The sequence below is a fragment of the Rhinolophus sinicus genome, chromosome 3 (assembly GCF_057876585.1).
Source record: "Rhinolophus sinicus isolate RSI-liver-muscle chromosome 3, RSI-T2T, whole genome shotgun sequence".
NCBI lineage: Eukaryota > Metazoa > Chordata > Mammalia > Chiroptera > Rhinolophidae > Rhinolophus > Rhinolophus sinicus.
Genome location: NC_142503.1, coordinates 176567354 through 176585809, shown reverse-complemented (window position 1 = coordinate 176585809; position 18456 = coordinate 176567354). Strand labels below are relative to the sequence as shown.

General features: G+C 44.8%; 1 protein-coding gene across 8 annotated transcripts in view; it reads right to left on the bottom strand.

Annotated features, from left to right (window-relative positions):
* The window catches only part of RGS6 (regulator of G protein signaling 6), a 466453-nt gene that overhangs the window by 43488 nt on the left and 404509 nt on the right, over positions 1-18456 (bottom strand). For all 8 annotated transcript variants that reach the window (XM_019733353.3, XM_019733355.3, XM_019733349.3 and 5 more), the window contains exons 13-15: positions 17656-17766; positions 9365-9490; positions 1521-1707 (exon numbers count right to left, since the gene is read on the bottom strand). In XM_019733353.3, coding sequence (XP_019588912.1) covers positions 1521-1707; positions 9365-9490; positions 17656-17766 — 424 coding nt within the window. The remainder of the gene's footprint in view (positions 1-1520; positions 1708-9364; positions 9491-17655; positions 17767-18456) is intronic.

Here is an 18456-nt window from a genome sequence, read left to right as displayed (position 1 = left end):
CAACTCTCTTCATTTTTCTCACCTGAGGGGTCCTGTAAAGAATCTGAGTAGTTTGCCCTCTCACAGACACTACCGTAGTCTCATTTTATTTGTGGTTTTGCCTTCTGCAGTTTCAGTTATCCACGGTCAACTGTGGTCCAAAATATTATATGGGAAATTTCAGACATAAATAATTCATAAGCTTTAAATTATGCACCATTCTGTGTAGTGTGATAAAATCTCAAGCCTTCCTGTTCCATCCCATCCAGGACGGGAGTCATCCCTCTGCCCAGCATATCCACACTCTATACCATCCCCTCCTGTTAGTCACTTAGTAGCTTTGTCGGTTATCAGATCGACTGTTGTGGTAGCACAGTGTTTGTGTTCAGGTCACCCTTATTTTACTTACTAATGCCCCAAAGTGAAAGAGAAGTGATGCTGGCAATTCGGACATGCCAAAGAGAAGCCAGGAAGTGCTTCCTTTAAGGGAAAAGGTGAAAGTCCTCGACTGAATAAGGAAAGAAAAAAATTATTATGCGGAGATTGCTAAGATCTGTGGTAAGAATGAAACGTCTTTTGTAAAATTGTGAAGAAGAAATGTGTGCTAGTCTTGCTGTTGTACCTCATGCTGCAAAAGTTACAGCCACATTGTGTGATAATACTTAGTTAAGATGAAAAGACATTAAATTTGTAGGTGGAAGACATGAACAGAAAACATGTTTCGATCGATGGCAACATGTTGCGCCTATATAAAGACTTCAGCAAGGGATCCCCTGAAATAAGTGACACCAAGCCATTTACTGCAAGTAAGGGGTGGTTAAACAGATTCAGGAATAGGTTTGGCCTGAAAAATATAAAAAGTACTGGAGAGAGAGAGTGTGAGCACACATTGACATAACTTTTTTTGATAGTACATAGTTGTAATTGTTCTATTTTATTATTGTTGTTATTAATCTCTTACTGTGTCCGATTTATAAATTGGACTTTATCATAGGTACGCCTGTATGGGAAAACACACAATATATACAGAGTTCATTACTATCTGCGGTCTCAGGCATCCACTGGGAGTCTTGGGACATATGCCCTGCAGATGAGGGAGAACTACTATATTTGGAAATTACTATGGCTGCAGTATAGAGTGGCAGTTATGAGTGTGCGCTTCATGGTTAGGTGGGCTTGACTCATCGCCCTACCAGCTCACTAGACCCACTTTGCTGATGCTGTGTTATGGTTTCCAGATTCTACTACTAACTTATTACGGGACATTAGATTTAATAAAACACTATGAAATGTTCCTGGTAAAGATAACACATATAACTGTACATTTCTATTTCTGTGGAGAAATGTAACTAATCTAGGAAAACAATCCTCCCGGAATTTCATTGTGTACCTACCTGGAATGGTTTCCATTGATGGCCTTATAAATAACCAAACCTGAAATTCTAACTATATACAATGCCTTGGACTCATGTCAACGGTTGGGGAGGTAGAGTGGACAAGTGAATACCTTTTGAAAGAACCATTCAAGTAGCAAAGCAAACCTGGGCGTCTTCGAATGTGTATCTCCCTCCATCTTTGACGTTTTGACTGGTTATCTCATAGCTATGAGAATCCAGGTTGATTGCGCTTGGGGCCCCCGGAGCCAGAAACTCTTGCCAGATTTCTTCCACCCTCTTGGCCACATCCTGTAGGGGTTGTTTCTTGAGATCTTGGACAGCCAACCAGAACCTGGAGTGGAAGTAAGAAGAGAGTCAGTTCCAGGGGGTTTAGCATCTGGAGTTTGCTGGACATGGTCCCAGGACTGACACCCCATGGAACTCAGGCTGCTGCACCTCCCGGGCTTCCCTGCTGCCAGGTAGGGACGGCTGCACATACAAAGGGTGCACCACTATTGTGGGGAACTGAAAAGTTAGTGCATTAGAAGATCATTGTGCTTCTGGTTACCAAGGCGATATCTCTCCCTCTACCTCAAGATTTCTCAATCACAGCACTATTGCCATTTTGGGCTGGATAGTTCTTTGTTGTGGGGCCTGTGCTGTGCATTGTAGAATGTTTAGCAGCAACCGTGGCCTCCATCTACCAGATACCAGTGGCAACTGCTCCTCAAGTTGTGACAACCAAAAATGTTTCCAGACATTACCAAATGTCCCCTGGGAGGTAAAATCTCCCCTGGTTGAGAACCACTGCTCTACATAGATTATCATGACACAGACAAAGGTGAATTCCTTTGTCATATCTGATTGGGATCAGTTACAGGCTTCAAAACGAAGGAGCGATAACAAGCAGATAGAATCTTGGAATCACAAAGACTATTTGGGCTGGAAGGACCCAGCTATTTATGTTACAGATGGGGAAACTGAGTCGATTCACAACATCAGTGTCCAGCACGGTGCTGGCATATAGTTGGCGCTCAATAAATGGCTGTGGATTGAAGATGAGCTCATCTGGAACACAGCCGAAGGGGCATACAAGGGGAACCTCTCTCAAAAGATTCTGCAGGGATGACTGGAGGAAAAAACCTGCTCACTTCCATATTTGCCTCTCCTGAATCCCTCAGTGTCAGCATGGCAGCGGCTGTCGGGAGAGCTGGGTGTGAGCTCTTTTCTGCTGAGAACAGCAGCAACCGGAGCCAATCTTGGACAATAGGTCCCAGGTCCTGAGGACGGTTTCCAAGGCAGCGCTGGGGAGGGCTTTCAGCAGGGCCCAGGTGTGGGTGGCACACTGTGCCCTGTGAACAAGACAGGCCAGTTTTCCCATCAGTGAGATGAGGATGGGGCCCTGGCTATGTGTGATAGCCATGGGAATCACACAGGCAAGTCAACCAAAGGGCAGGGACAAGAGAAGCTGAAAAACAGCATGGTGGAAAGTGCATTCAATCTGTCATTGAATTTCACCCAAAGTAAGATGTACTTGTTTTTTAAAAGGTTAAGTATGTTTTTCTGTTGCTGTTCAGAGAAATGTCTTTAGAGCCAAGTGCGTGGCCCAAAGGCACCACTCAGTGGCCAACCCGGGTAATGCAGCTCCAGTTCCACAAGGACGGCAGACTGGTGTGTGCCTGTGCGCGGCGGGCTACAACTCTTCCCCCGATTTGCCATTTGGGATTCTAATAATGTCCTTAAATAAACCCTCAGGGTTCCCTTGGTGATCCTGAAGGGCATGAGTGAAAGGCAGGGAAGGAGACTTAATAACTTCACTCAACTGACAGACGAGGAAGCACAGCTCTGTCCTCACCCCGGCTACGCTGCCATCTTGGAATTGTACCTTTCTCGGTGTCTGTCCTCATGGGTGCAATGGATATAAAGTGGGTGGAGGGATATGTGACACAGGTTAGAAGGACTTCCCATCCAGGTGTAAGTCTGAAATGCTTTCAGATCCTATGGTGGGAGCTGTGGTGGGGTCAGCGTGGTGGTCACAGGTTCAATACCGGCTCAAGATGATCCCCTGAATTTCATCTCTTTCTTCTCCGGTGGCCTGGGCAAAAGCAGCCTGGCACTCTTGCCACTGCCATTTGTTGTCACCTGCCCTTCAAAACCAGCCCTCTCTCTTTCTGCTGCAGGTCTTTGGTGCTCATGCCTCTGGATGACGGGGGAGAGGAAAACAGTAATGGGTCTTTAAACAGAGTCTGGAGGGATGGGGGTGTGAGGTTGAAATGAGCTCTAAAGCTGCTCAGTTGTGTAGATGGGCCCTTGAAACTCAGTTGGGGACTGGGAATCCTCCATCCTTCAGGCCCATTCGCTAGGTTGCTTAGGTCTCTCTGTCCCACCCTCTGAGTCTGCCATGAAATGAAGGAGGTGGCTGACTGTGTAAAGGTGAAAATGGTCACCTGGTGACGACAGTACAGGCTTTCTTCACCTGGGGAACAGTGACAGGCAGATGGAATTTAGGAAACCAGCTCTAAAGAAGCCGCTGGTGTTGACTTTTCAAAGGACTGGAAGGAATGAGAACGGGCAACTCACCAAATACTAAGTCCTCTGCAGCCACATGCTGGGGAGATGGGAGAACAGCCTTTTCTCGGGAAGTCGCCTCTGGGCTGAGTTCCTGGCTGGAAGCGACTTGTCTGGGCCAGCCTCCTTCCCAGCCTACCAGACCCTGCCATCTGCCACATAAATGGCTGACACCTGACGATTTTCCTACTCCCTCAATCAGTGTCACCCCTGTCATCTTCCGTCCCTCGTTCCCGTCTGCTCTGAGGAGGAGCCATTGAGCCCCTTTGGGAAGACCCTGAAGACCCAGTAGCTTCTGAGCTATGCAGGTTCCCCATGGTTCCTGGGGCCTCAGGGTCCCTTTTGCAGAATGATTTAGGAGCCACGTTAATGCACATCACTCAGCTGGGGACAGAGAAGGTCTAGAGCTGATATAAAGGGAAATTTCAGAATCAAATGTAATAAACTCTTGCATTAAAAATTAAAAGATTCTCTTCATCAGATAAAAACTGAGAATTAAAAAAAAGTACAAGAAACAATGGGCATGCCAGCGGAGGAGGGGCAGAGAAAGAGGAGGAGGGAGAAGGGGACGGGGGAGGAGGGATGACATTCCCTAGAGGGTAGTTTTCGCTTCCTGCACACACGGAGACCCTCTCGGCCTTCTGTCTGCCTTGGAGGTGACCTGCCTTATCCCTCGCAGGTGACAGCAAAAATGCTGTCACAACGGCATTCTGGCATCCCATATGTGTTTACCATTACCGGCTTTGAAGAACCTTTGTGTCAATTTGAAATTCAGAACAGGCTTTGGTTTGTATTTGCCATCTGCAAGCCCACAGGCCTGAGCTGGAGCTGTGAGCGTCGGCTGCCCAGACACACTCTCCCAGAAAGCGCCACAGAAGCTCCCCTCAGCACATTTGCTAATGCAGGGAGGCCCACTGAGGCTTGTACAGCTTCTATTCTTATCAAAAGCCAGCAGGTACTGCTCTTCCTGGAGGACGCCAGCAGGGAGGAGGACGTCAGCAGCAGCAGCAAATCCACCCATCCTGCACTAAGCCTGTGTGGCTTGCAGCAGAAGGGCTGTCATGACTGGCAGGCCACAAGGACTCACTGGTATCAGGGAGACCACCTGTCCTGCCTGGCCCAAGTCATCGGCATGCAGGGAGGCAGCCCGTGTGCCGGCATGGGATCCGCGTCCCTGGCTTAGGAATGCAGGCCAGACACTGGGCTTAGGGGAAGGCAGCCTGGGCTCAGACACCACCAGGCTGGTGGAGCAGCAGTGGATAGGACTTGTGGGTGGTCTGGACCTGCCCCACGTGGCCTCCTGGATGCTGACAGGAAATGGGCTTTTCTCCTTACAGCTGGCTGGAACAAGGGAAACCATGCAGCGATTGGTCATTCTCCACTCTGCCAGGAGGTCTGGACAGCTCCTCAATTCCTAGCTTATCCAGCTTTTCGTAAAGTAGGATTTTCATAGGTTAGAAAAATCCAGGTTTTAGTTCGTTTGCAGAGAAAAAGCAAACTCCATTCAGAAGGAAGGGTTTCTGTGCCCTCTGCTGGTCAACAGAGACTCAGGAACAAGTGATCCAACTTGACTTAGGCTCTGGTTGGGCTGAAACCATCTGGACTGACATTAGTAACGCCATCAGCAGTATACCACGGAAGCTGGATTGTGTTCATCAGACAGTGGCTGAAATGCCACAGATTGTCATGACGTTGTGTGAGTCACCTCTGTCTCGATTAATCATGTGTTTGGTTAGTGGTGAATCCCACCGGACCTGGTGAACCTTTGGAGGTCTTTCTAAGACTTGGGGCAACCGTCAGAGACGGGGGCTCCCAAGGCAAATCTGGCAACTCCCCTGTGTGCTCTTTAATTGCTTCTCCCCTCAGCTGACATTGTGTGGAACCAGGATAATCAATCTGCAGGTTAGAAGAACAACCCCATTCTCTCTGGAGACGGTGCAGCTCATAAAACATGTACGGGGGACGCTCTTTGCTGTGGATTTGGATTTTTAACTCATGCCCTGCCGTGTGGCAGAGGTGTCAGGTTAGGGAGGACAAAGATGTGTGCAGGGGGGACGGAGAGGGGCAAAGGTGGCAAGGGTCATCATTCTGGAGAAACGTGCAGAGAAGAGAGAAGGACAACGTCACACAACTGGAAGTCACAGCTTGAGAAGTGGGAGGCCCCCGCCTTATGGAAGAGAGGCTACATGCATTCCAAAGGCAAACAGCTACCTCCAGGGCCCACCCAGTGCAAACGGACCCTGGGCTCAGCTCAGGGTGTTGCAGGGAGTGTTCTGTCACATGCTATGCTGTCTGCAGCACTATGTGCTGGCCATGCCCCCTCCAGGCTGCAGATGAGGCCCCTCCCTCATCTCACAGGCTCACCGAAAAGGAAAGAAACATGATCAAAGGGGACTTCAACTCACATCGTATTATCATAGACATCTTTCCTTAAAGGATCCAGTGTGACCCTTTGCTGTTGTGACAGCAAAACCTCTGTCTCTTTGGAGCTCCTGTGTTCTGTTGTTCTGTATTCTGAAGCTCTGGTATAAATTCAACCACCTGGCTACTTAATTGGTGTTCCAGATACTGTGCAAAAATGTTATGATCTTAGTACCCCTTTCATTGGAGAGATGCAAGGGCACACAGGAAAATGGATGTGCGGTGCCCTTTGCAATGTATCTAGTTGAGGTGTGGTCAGTCTCTCTCTGTCTTCGTCCTATACTCTAGTGCCAGTTGCCTTCTCTTCACCAATCCTGGAGAAAAGGGATGGCCCCAGCATGGCCAACACAACAGATGGGGAGTATCCCTGAGCTGTGTCACATTGCACAGCTCCAGGAGCTGCCACTCACATGGACCACGGTGGAGGTCACCTGCAGGGCCGTGCCTGCAGAAGGGGTAAAACATATTCAGCTCTGAGTCCTCGGGACCGGGGCCGTGGTAGGTGCTAAGCCAGTATCTGTGGCTGAAGGAATGAATACAAAGGGAAGGGGGAGAAACCCTCTGCTTAGGAGTGACTGAAGAGTCTTGAAGGTGTATGATTTAAAACTGAGCTTCGTCCCCATATAGCCAATTATGCTGAATATCATAAAAGGGGAATTTGGACCTCCAGCGAGGATTTTAGAAGCTCTTGGGCTATACTGTTTTAAATCTCTGTCTGTTCCATTTTCTTTTTCCTCTCATCTGTCATGGATTAGAGGGGATCCTCTTTAAGTCTGGATTCATGCATTTATGTGTAGATTAGGCACCAGTACACTCACACACACTCTTTCACCCAAGATTGAATGCAGCCCCCCTAGCAAGGGAGGGGGTTGCTGGCAGAGACACGAGAGGTAATGGCAGGATGAGGTGCTGAACACCTGCCAGGTACACACTCCTCCATGCACTCCAGGCCTACATGTAATGCATGTTTCGTGAAACTAGTTCGAACTGTTATGTGGCTGTGGCTACACTTATACTGGGCAAGGCAGTGTCGAACCAGAAGATGCGCCTGATCCTGGGCTGTGGACATTCTTCAAAGTCACTGTAATCGTGCAGGTGACGGAGGCCATAAGGCCCCTCACAGAATGAGAAATACTCAGGTGAAGGCAGCCCCTGTACCACTCCATCTTGTGGACCCAGATGGACAGGTATGAGAAGGAAAGATGGGAAGGACTCCCATGGGTGGCTGATGGGGACCAAGCTGGGGATGGGACCTAGTGCTGAACTGGCTGCATCTAGGCACCCTCTCTAGACTGCCTGGATACATCGTGCTGGCCACAGAGGGCATGGCTTTCCAAGCAGGACCCACGTCCAGGCACAACACACGAGGCTGGTCTGAACACTACCCTAATGAAGAGTTTTAAAGTCAAGTCTTCTGTTAGAAATACCTGCTTAGGAATTGAAACGAAGCTCTGAGATGTGTTTAGCGTAATGCCTCAGCATAAGGCAAGAACTCTTATGTCATAACCTGAAATCAGATATTCAGCCTTATCTGGTTTACAGTAGGCATACAGCTGCCTACAAAGGCATCAATACACAGTTAATTGCCATCTACATGTGCTCCTGGGACATTATGGTGTAGGAGAGTCCCACTGCCAGGCCTTTGCGAATCTTCCAGCTCAGAACACTCTCTCCTTCATTTTTGTCTATCAGTAAGTATCCTGTGTATTCTTCAAAGTCGAGCTTATTGTTTGTCTGCTCTGGCTTCCATTCATCCCTCCCTTTTTAAAACACTTCCAAAATGGTTCTGACAGTTTATACTCGTTTATATTCATTTAATGATGTAAGAGTCTCCTGTGTTTTTTCCTTAAGGACCTATAAGGTCATTGCAGGTGAAGATCATGCATCTTGACTTTCTTGCCTCCCTCAGCAGACTCTTGTGGGGCGCGATGTGGCACAGGTATGTGATAAATATCACTTGACTGATATATGGGACTGATATGGTCTCTAACTCCAAATAAATAACATGGACTTTGTACATTAACACTGGGGTGGACAGTCCTTTCCCCACCGTGTGTGCTTTGGCTTGTTAAAAAACAGTTTTAAAAAGTTAATAAAGCTGCTCTGAGAAAAAATGATATTGGAAGATGGGAGTTAATCTGCATATAAAAGAAAACCTGGTGCCAAGAAAACACTGAGATTTCCATCTTACTCACTGAGAAGTCACTAGTTGCCTAAGTTCACTAATGGGTCCTAGATAAATTACATTTTCCATAGGTCTCTGCTTTTACATCTACTACAAAAAAAAAGCCTGAATAACAGTTTCCCAATTTTTCATGACCACGGACCCTTTAACTTTTAATGTACCCTCTTTCTGTCCTCTCTCAATGGACCTCATGCTTTGAAAGTCTTATTTTTTTTCTTTTACTGAACAGTCATTATTAAAACATGAACATGTTTTCCCTCATCTGAATGAGTCATAGACCAATAGAAACAATCGGATGTTGCATTGGCATCAGGTGACCAGAGTAACCCCAGTAGAGTTGATAGAATTCCCCCCGAAAAGAAAAGCATGTTTTAATGAATTAGTTTTACAGTTAGGCCTGCAGTTATTGAATGATATTTACTCTTGCTTTTTGAAATTCTGCAATGAGGCTATGAACCCCTTCTGGTTGGCCTATCAAATACTCAGGACCCCAGACTTGGGAAGTTCTGAAGAGAGGGTCTCTGAGCCATGGTTTTAGTTAATGGATGGTGTCATCAAATCCATTTGACTATTTACTTGTTATTGGAGCTGATTCCAATAACTTGAACAAATGTCATCTGTACTTAAATAAATGCTGGTGTTGGTAGGTGCTAATATGGTGATAGGAAAGCTGCATATGAAGTTTGTTCTTCTCCGTTTCAATCTTCTCCAGATTAGCTGGACTTAGAGTTTGAACCATAATATTTTACTGAGAAAGGGAGGCAGAAAGAGAGACTGATTATGCACATTTCTTTATACACACTCTGCACACAGTTCAAACTTTTGAGAGATTTACCTGAGATTTTCTGAACTGAATTCAGACTCCAGGAATCGTAGAAACAGGTCTCGCCCCATTGGGTCCTTCAACATCTCGTCGAAAGAGAAGCCCCATCTCTTTACTCGCTGTTGGCTGGGCTCTTTGCTTTTGGGGGGAACAAAGGTATAAAGAATGATCAATACCAGGCGAAACCTGTGTCATATTCTCTCCAGCAACTCAAATCTATTTTGTTGCTACACGCCAATGGGAATTGTCACAAATTAAAGTGATAGATTCTATAAAATCTGTGCAAACTCTAAATGCAGACTTCTGTACGCTAACATCAGCCAACAGTAAAAAGTCTCTCTAAGGAAAGTATTTAGATTACGGGCACCAGGATGTGTGCCAAGTGGCTCCTGTCTACAGGAAACACAACTACCCCATTGATTGGGTTCCCCTGGACCATTCCTGTCAGTTATAGGCCCAACTCTTGACTCCATCACTTCTCACTCTTTTTTCTTAATAACTGAGGATGCCTTGTGAATCAAACCTTTTATCAGAGACCTCGTGCACACCTCCCACTCCGTCCTCCATCCACAGGGAGAGACACAGAGTCCTGTTTAGATCCAAATGACATACAACTGGTCAGAAATGAATCACCTCACCCAGGATAAAATCTATTCAGTTGTTTAGAAGCAGAATATTGCATTCATTTATTGATTTAGTAACCACCTGCCTGTCTTTCTGATGTTCTACGCATCGTTCCAAGCATTTTACATCTGTTAACTCACTGACCCCTCACAGCTACTCTGTGAAACAGGTACTAGAAGCATCTCCATTTGACAGATAGGGAAATTGAGGCCTAGCGATCTTCTGCCCAAGGACACACTAGGAAGTGAAGGAGTCAAGACTCAAGCCCAGACAGTGTGGTCCCAGAGTACAGCTCTTAACTCTGCTGTGCTGTGTCACCTCCAGGTGACCCTCCTCAGACCAAAGCCAGGGGTGGATGGAGGTGCGGTCTCATTCTTCTGGTGTTGGAAGATACAAATATTTCCTTCAGCTTCTGTCTTTCCATCTACAGTTCACTTACTGTATTTATTTCCCTGACCCTTCAAGCAGCAATAGGGTCCCAGTTTACAAGTTACATGCTGTAATCTCCCACCTGAGGAGTATTCTATGGACCTGCAAGGGGATGTCAGGCCCCATCTCAGACATAGGAAACCAGAATCCACAGTTTAATAAGATCCCTGGGTGACTTAAGTGCACATTAAACTCTGAGAAGCACTGGTCTAGTAATACTTATTTTCCTTCTTTTGAAAAATAGACACATACTTTTTATTATCTCTCACAGACATTAAATAAATAAAATCATGTTTTCTTGTGTTATGGAGTTGACATATTCTCAATATTTATCTTAGAAAATTGGACTGAGTAAAAAGGGGAAGAAAGCATGTGCATTGAAAGAAACAAATAGCTCTAGACCAGTGCTGGCCAATAGAACTTTCTGTGATGATGGAAATAATATTCTATGTCTGTGCTCACCAATATGGTAGCCACTAGCCACGAGCCACATGAGGCTCTTGAGAACTTGAAATGTAGGTAATACTGACCAAGAAACTGAATTTTAAATTTTATTTAATGTTCAATAATTAAAGTTTACAAGTAAGTGGCTACCTGTGGCTAATGGTTACCGTAGTGGAAAACACAGCTCTGGATTTAAGCAATTCAAGCCCAACACTTCTACTTCTGCACCGCTAGACATAACCAGCAGTGGCAGGGTCTTCTAATGCTGAGATTATGTGCTTGGGCTCGGGAGGCTCTTGTGTACAACTCTGCATCTCCAGGCTTAGCTCAGTGGCGTCACAGTAGAAGACTAAGCCCACTGGGTGAAACAATGGGGAATTTGGGGAATGCCATGAAAGAGCTCCTCCAAAGTACCAGGCTGGGCGCTCTACAACAAGCCAGGAAGATAGATCCTGGATTCTCTCAAACTTAAGGCACAGAACCCATCACGCTCAATAGACTTCCAAGAGACAAAAAGTACTGTTTACAAAGAAATCCCCCTTGGCTTGAGGCTAGCAGCAAATGTAAGCCCCAGAGAGCTGTAGGATATCATTTATTTCTGCCAGGGTCATGCTGTGACCTGGAATGGACTCAATTATCTGCTTTTTGCCAGCCAACGTTGCAGATCTGCAAGGGTGGTGCTGGTGGAAGCTGAACCCTGATCAAAGGCTGTACCCAGAGAGACAGGTGTGGAAAAATCTCTCAGTCTTTGTAGTGATTGCCTGATGGATGCACACCCACTACCAGTGTCACCACTTTCTGGTACCCAACTGTGAGTCCACATTCACTCCACCAGGTTCATTGGTGGGGACAGTGGTGGGAAAAGGGACATTTTGGGGGTGGGCCAGAAAGCTTGAGTGTCGTGCTAAATGCAGAATCAGAGGCCTAGGACAGAGGACAGAATATCCAGAAAGCTACAAGGTCAGCCTTCAAAAACAAGGAGATCTGAAGAGACTGGGTACACTGATGTGGTAGTTTCCTAGGGTTACAGTAACAAAGTACAGTAGTACATCGGTTTTTGAACGTCTCCGTTGACATTTTGGTTTACCAACGCCGTAAACCCAGAAGTAAATGCTTCGGTTTTCAAACACACCTCAGAAGTTGAACATGTCACGTGACTTCCGCTGAGTGCAAGATCCTGAGGCCTAACTGTTGGCTGTTTTTGAACGTTTCAGAACTCGAATGATCTTCCGGAATGGATTACGTTCGAAAACCGAGGTACCACTGTACCAACAAACTGGGGGGCTGAAAATAGTGGAAAACTATTACCTCACAGTTCTACAGGATAGAAGTCTGAAATCAAGGTGGGGGCAGGGCCATGCTCTCTCTGAAGGTTTTAGGGGAGAATCTGTTCCATGTCTTTCTCTTAGCTTCTGGTATTGCCAGAAATACGTGGCATTCCTTGGCTTGCACATGCATCACTCCGATCTCTGCCTCCATTGTCACATGTGGTTCTCCCTGTGTCTCTGTTTTCTCTTCTTATAAAGGCACCAGTCATACTGGATTAGGAGCTCCCCTACTCCAGTTTGACCTCATCTTAACTGATTGTATCTACAGCAGCCTTCTATTCTCACTTGGCATTTGTGTCCCTTCTTCAGAAAGGCCTCTGTGACCACTCAATCTATAGTGGGGACTCTATTTCCAAATAAAGTCACATTGTAAAGTTCTGAGAAGGACATGAATTTTTCGGTGGCACTATTCAACCTAGAACATCTGGGGTTCCTCAAATATCCATTATTCATAATCAATCAATCCTATTTCTACACCTAGATGTTCCACCTCTGCTCCGTTTTCTCTGGTACATTTGGCCCCTGAGATCTGTTCTATTGAAAGCTTCTTGGATAAGACTTTGCTGTATGTGTGTTTTTCCTACATGGGTATTTCCAAACATCATCCACTTTAAAGTTCAAGATCAGATTTAAACATGTCGCTACATCTGAATGGTCTCTCTGGTTATAAAACAATTCTGAACATTAAAATATCTCTGGACATTCATCCCCAGGTGACGAGTACAATAACTTTCCCTTGGTCCAACTCAAACAAATAATCCACGGAACTCACAGTCCCTTTTGTTTCCATCCATTGTGTAAAAATGCTTCCTTATGACATGTTTTTTTTAATTATAGTTTTGCATCATCATTTAGCTTTTTAAGGGTTTACGTCATCATCTCTCCAGCTGTCATGTGAGCTCTTTGAGGGCAGAGACCATGTCTCATGTGCCTTTGTATTCACCATTGTGCTTTTCACACAGCAAGTTCAACACTAAGAGGACATCGATAAGAAAATGTGTACAGTGATGTGGGTGGTGTGTCCTTATCCTGACAGCATTTTCTTATTGCAAGAGAGATGTCTTTTTCTAACTCTTATTTGTTTTCCGTGTCCATTGAGCTCATCAAATTACTGACTCCCACTGGGCAGCCCAAACTAACACATAGCAAAAACAGGTGGCCCTCCAAAGGAGTCCACCCTTCATTTCAGCTGATTTCCCAACCCAGAACACAGCATACAGTATAGGTCCTCAATACATATTGGTTGAATTTAACTGGAACTGAGAAAAAAAAATGACTTATTTTATTGGTCATCTTTAGTCTTTGTTTCATGGACTTGAACCACCTCTAGGCTGAAGTGGGGTGTTGGCACTGATCCCAGACTCTGCGCTTCTCCAATGACAGGTTCCTAACCACCGCCAGCATCTGAGTGGGTGAGACTGTCCAACGGGGAGAAGAAATGGACCCCCACAGCATCTCTTCATTTTCACTTGTATCTAAATAACATTACGATTAGAATAGAAGCCTGAACAATAAGAGCAGAACCAGAGCAGTTGTGGTAGGGGCAGGTAGCACACTTTGGGGACAAAGTGCTAGTAGTTTGGGATAAGCCTACAGATCATGCGACCACCATTTCCCCAAAGTATCATATGTTTCTTTGTTAAATTTCAAGAAAGGAAGAAATCCCAGTGTCATCACGGTGAATTAAATTCATGTGCTTACCTCTCCTCCTTTTCCAAATACCAATACATTGACTAAAGAAACAGTCCTTTCTTCATCTATCCTCCACGTAACCTATACTTTTGGAATACCTACTCTGTGCCAGACATGGCTCTAGGTGCTAAAATAATTTTAAATCCTGTTTAGAAAGAGAACTGGGGAGAGGGGAGGATGTGATATAGAATGACTGGTGGGTGGGGTGGCCACTCTAGATGGAATGGCCACAGAGGACCTTTCTGAGGAAGGGACACCAATGACAAGTTAGACTTGAATGAAAAGAGAAGGCAGCCATGTGAAGATCTGGGGAAGTGGTCCAGGAATAGGGAACAGACAAATGTCTGGAATTCAGTGAAATAATAATAATAATAATAATAATAATAATAATAAAATATCCTAAAACAACATAGTATACAGAAGCAAAGAAATTTCCTATCAGCGACAAACTTAGAGAAAGATCGGGAAGATGAAGTAAACTGGTGACAACTGATTGAGAACCGCCTATGATTTCAGTGGGTCCTTCTGAGAAGAAAGTAGCGGGGTGTCCCCAACAGAAACCTAGGGGATCCCCAAGCTCCTAGCAGCAGTACTGGAAGTAGAAGCTGTTGGTGGGCATTGGACAGGGGGCATATGGAAGAAACTCAGAAAGGAGGAACATGGTCTCCACATGGCAGAGAGAATCTCCTAAGCAAAGGTGTGTGTGTGTGGGGGATGTTTTTCACCAGCTTCTAATCTGGGCAACAAAACCAGAGGGTAGTGCTTCTGTAACCCAGGGGAGGAACAGCAAATATAGAGCCGAAAAGAGTTCAGTAAAGCAGGGAGACTTATAAAGACACTCCAGCTTTTCCCTACTTCTTACTGGCTTCTGCAGATCTAACCAGGTCCCTTAAGATACTTCAGCAGAAGAAAGAAGAGTGGACTTATTGGAGAGCACCATGGAGAGGAAACTGAAGAACTTTAGAAATCCCATCATGGCCTGAAAGGAGAGCACCCGGCTGCAGAGAAGTCATTAAGGGAGAAGGCGGGGACTCTACCACCCATGGACCCTGTAGCCACCAGTCCCACTTAGAGAGGACCCAGTCTTTCAGTCTGTTATTGGGCCACATACCCAGGACCCAGAGGGGAGCCTTGCTGATTTACCTGTGCCCTCTCATAACCGTGTTTCCCCGAAAATAAGACCTAGCCAGACAATCAGCTCAATAATAAGACGGGGGTCTTATGTTAATTTTTGCTCCAAAAGACGCATTAGAGTTGATTGTCCAGCTAGGTCTTATTTTCGGGGAAACACGGTAATACTTGTACACTCAAAGAAGCCCTACAGCCACATTAACTTCTCAGAGGAGAGCCTACGGGGGGAACTCTGTGAACCACACCAGGAATTCTCAAACTGTGCCATGCCTCAGAATTGCCTAGAATGCTTGCTGAAAAGACAGATAGCCAGAACCACCCCAGGGCATCTGTATTTTTAATGAGCATCCTAGATGATTCTGATGCGCCCTGTGTTTCGAGAACCAGTGACTCACACAATTGCTGAGGGAGCCCTCACCAGCTACTGATATAGTCCATCTGGACCAGGGCTGCACATCTGGGGAGATTCAAAAAAACTAACAAAAAAACAATACCCCACTGCCAGAAATTCTTATTTAATTAGCCTGGGGAGGGGCCTGGGCATTCGTATTTTTCATAAATGCTCCAGGTGATTCTAATACATAGCCAGCGTTGAAAGCTAAGACCTTCATTTATGAAAAACATCAGCTTCTCCAAAGTGCTGGGTATATGAAACGACTGATCTGCTCCAAACAGTGATTGGAGTAATGAAACAATGACTAGAAACAATAGTTCTCTGATCAATGACCCCAGTGAAACAGACGAAGTGGCAGAAATAGAAGAGAAATATGGAAAAAAAACCATCTGTATCCCACCTTCAGAGGGATTCAAGAGGATAAACACCAGTGGAACAGAGCAGACTGCTAAGAAAAAGGAGTCCAAGTAACAGTAAAAATTCCTAGAAATGAAAAGCATGATTGTCAACGACCCCTCCCAACACTTATGACGAAAAGAAAAACTCGTTAAAGTATAAAATCTCAGAATGGACACCACTGAAAACCAAACTGGTGACTGAAGAGTAATTCAAGGAACCGTATCCTTGAATATAGAATAAAAAGCTAATAGGGAAAAGATAAGAGTTATGGCTGCTCCATCCGAGAGGCCCAGGATCCCTACAAAAGGACTTCCTGAAAAGAGTGGAGAGAATGGAAAATGGAAAACAGAATAGCAGTAATTAAAAAAATATATATATGGAAAGAAAACATCCCGAGTTAAAGAAAGATTAAGTTCTTGGATCAGATTAGGGCAGGTTTATTTATAAAAAGTCAGGTCCATAGAACTTAATATGTATTTATGTTCCAACAGCTTAGTAACTACTGGAAATACATATACATTGAAAGAACAATACATATACTTTCTTCATTCTTAAATAAGCACATGTGCGCTGTGGAGCACCACACATCTTTTCAAACTTTAGAATCGTCACCCTCGTTTCCTATTCTTTGTTGATTTTTGCCCAGTACTTGTTTTTTGTCACAGCAACTGCCCCGAAACCACAGATGTGCAAAGACATGACATCACTGGAGGGAGTGGAATGTGATCTAAAATGTTGAAAACGGTAACCTACCTTACCTAGTAGCTAGTTTATGCTGACATATGTATCTGACATATGTCACACGTCACTGTGTTTCCCTCAAAGGATTAGCATGTCCCGTGGTAACCCTGTGAGGTCCCTGCAGTGGCCCAGTCCGCCCTGGTGCAGTTTGGGAACCATGGCATTAGCTTGTAAACAAAGGTTCTTTCTGGACAACGAGAGTAGGTTGGAGGAGGGGAGAATTTTCTTCATTATGCATGTCTGACTAGTTTGGACTTTTTACTATAAAGTTTTTCCATTTCAAGAAAAGAAGCCAGAAAAAGAGCAAGAGTGAAAGCAAACGAGAGCGATATAAAGAAATGAGAAATGGAATAAAAAGTCGTCTGGCAGAGGGACAGAAGGTGCACAGGCGTAGCAGACCAGATTTGTCCCTGCGTTTCCTTCTGTAATTGGGAACATGGTCCAAGTCCCTCTGGGCTTTGGTTCCTCAGGTATTAGGTAAACACACTAGGGTCCCTCACAGGTGAGGAGATACTGGATGGAACCGCCGCTGCTAGTTACAGGAGAGCAGAGTGATGAAAACTACGGCTCTGGAGTCCTCTGCCTGAGTCCCAATCCCAACTCTGGCAGCTACTTGCTGTGTGACCTTGAGCAAGTTTATTAACTCTTCTGTGCCTTAGTTTCCTCATCTGTTCAACGGTGAGAATAATAATGTTTACCTGGTGTGGGGATTCCGTGTAAGACATTTAATATGTGGCCAGTCCCAAGTAAGTGCTAGCTATTATTGTTGCTGTTGGCTGATACATTAAAAACAAACAAACAAACCAATTGGCCAACAGATTCTTTCCCTCCAGCAATTAGAACTAGGAAATGTGAGGGACTGTCCCTGCTATCATGACATTCGAAGGGTCAGAGAGAGGCCAGAGGGAAGCCACAAAGGATCCATGTCCAAATCACAGCTATAAGGAGATAGGAACCATGAGTAAGCAGAACTCAGTGGGGAGGTTATTTGAGGAGTTTCTCTTCTAGTGATAAAGCCAAATTAAGATAGGGGATAATGTAATCTCACAATCTCATGAATTTTTTCCACATCTCCCCCAGTTCCAATCATTAAAACTTTTTTTTTTTTTTTTTTTTTTTACCTCATCTCTATGTCCCATAAGGCGATATCGTCACTGATCCAGGGATTGGATGGCTCAGCTGGCGTTATCAAAGGATCATATTCCACGTACTGTTCCGTGTAAGCAATTAAGCTGCAGGAGGGAAGCAGAGCAAAGAATGCCACTGATGTCCTATAAAAACTTTTCTTCTATTTACACAAACATGATATCAGTCTTAATATAATTCCAATTTTAGTATATATGCTGCCGAAGCAAACACAGTCTTAATACAATTCTAAATTAAAGGGAAAAAATTACCACCACTCTCAGTTCCGACACATCGAACTGTTTTCATTAGCGCTTGTTCCTTTCTTATTGTGAACGTATCATTTTGCATCACTGCAGTCATAGTATACAGATGCACTTTATATCTTTTTCCCACTTAACTCTTTCCCTGCACCGTGGTGCATCACTCCCTGGTTATGGTAGCCTTACTGATACACTAGTCCAAACCTGCTTTTGTATCACCCTCTGACATAGACTACAGATCTCAAGGCATTTGGGACACACAGAGGATGCTACATTCCTCCAGGCTGCCAACCCAACATTCCCAACTCGAGGCCTTTCTTATTGCAAAGACTTAAATCCTGGGAGATGGCAGGAGTTAATATATTATAATCATTTTCCCAAAAGCAACTTAGTTTTTCTAGTTATAATTTAAATAGCTACATAATCTTTTTAAGCAAAAAATTATTTATTTTTATCAAAATGCATGTAGTTAAAACAATAAAATAGTACTAATTGCTCTTACGTACGAAAAAAGCAATAACACAATAACAATGT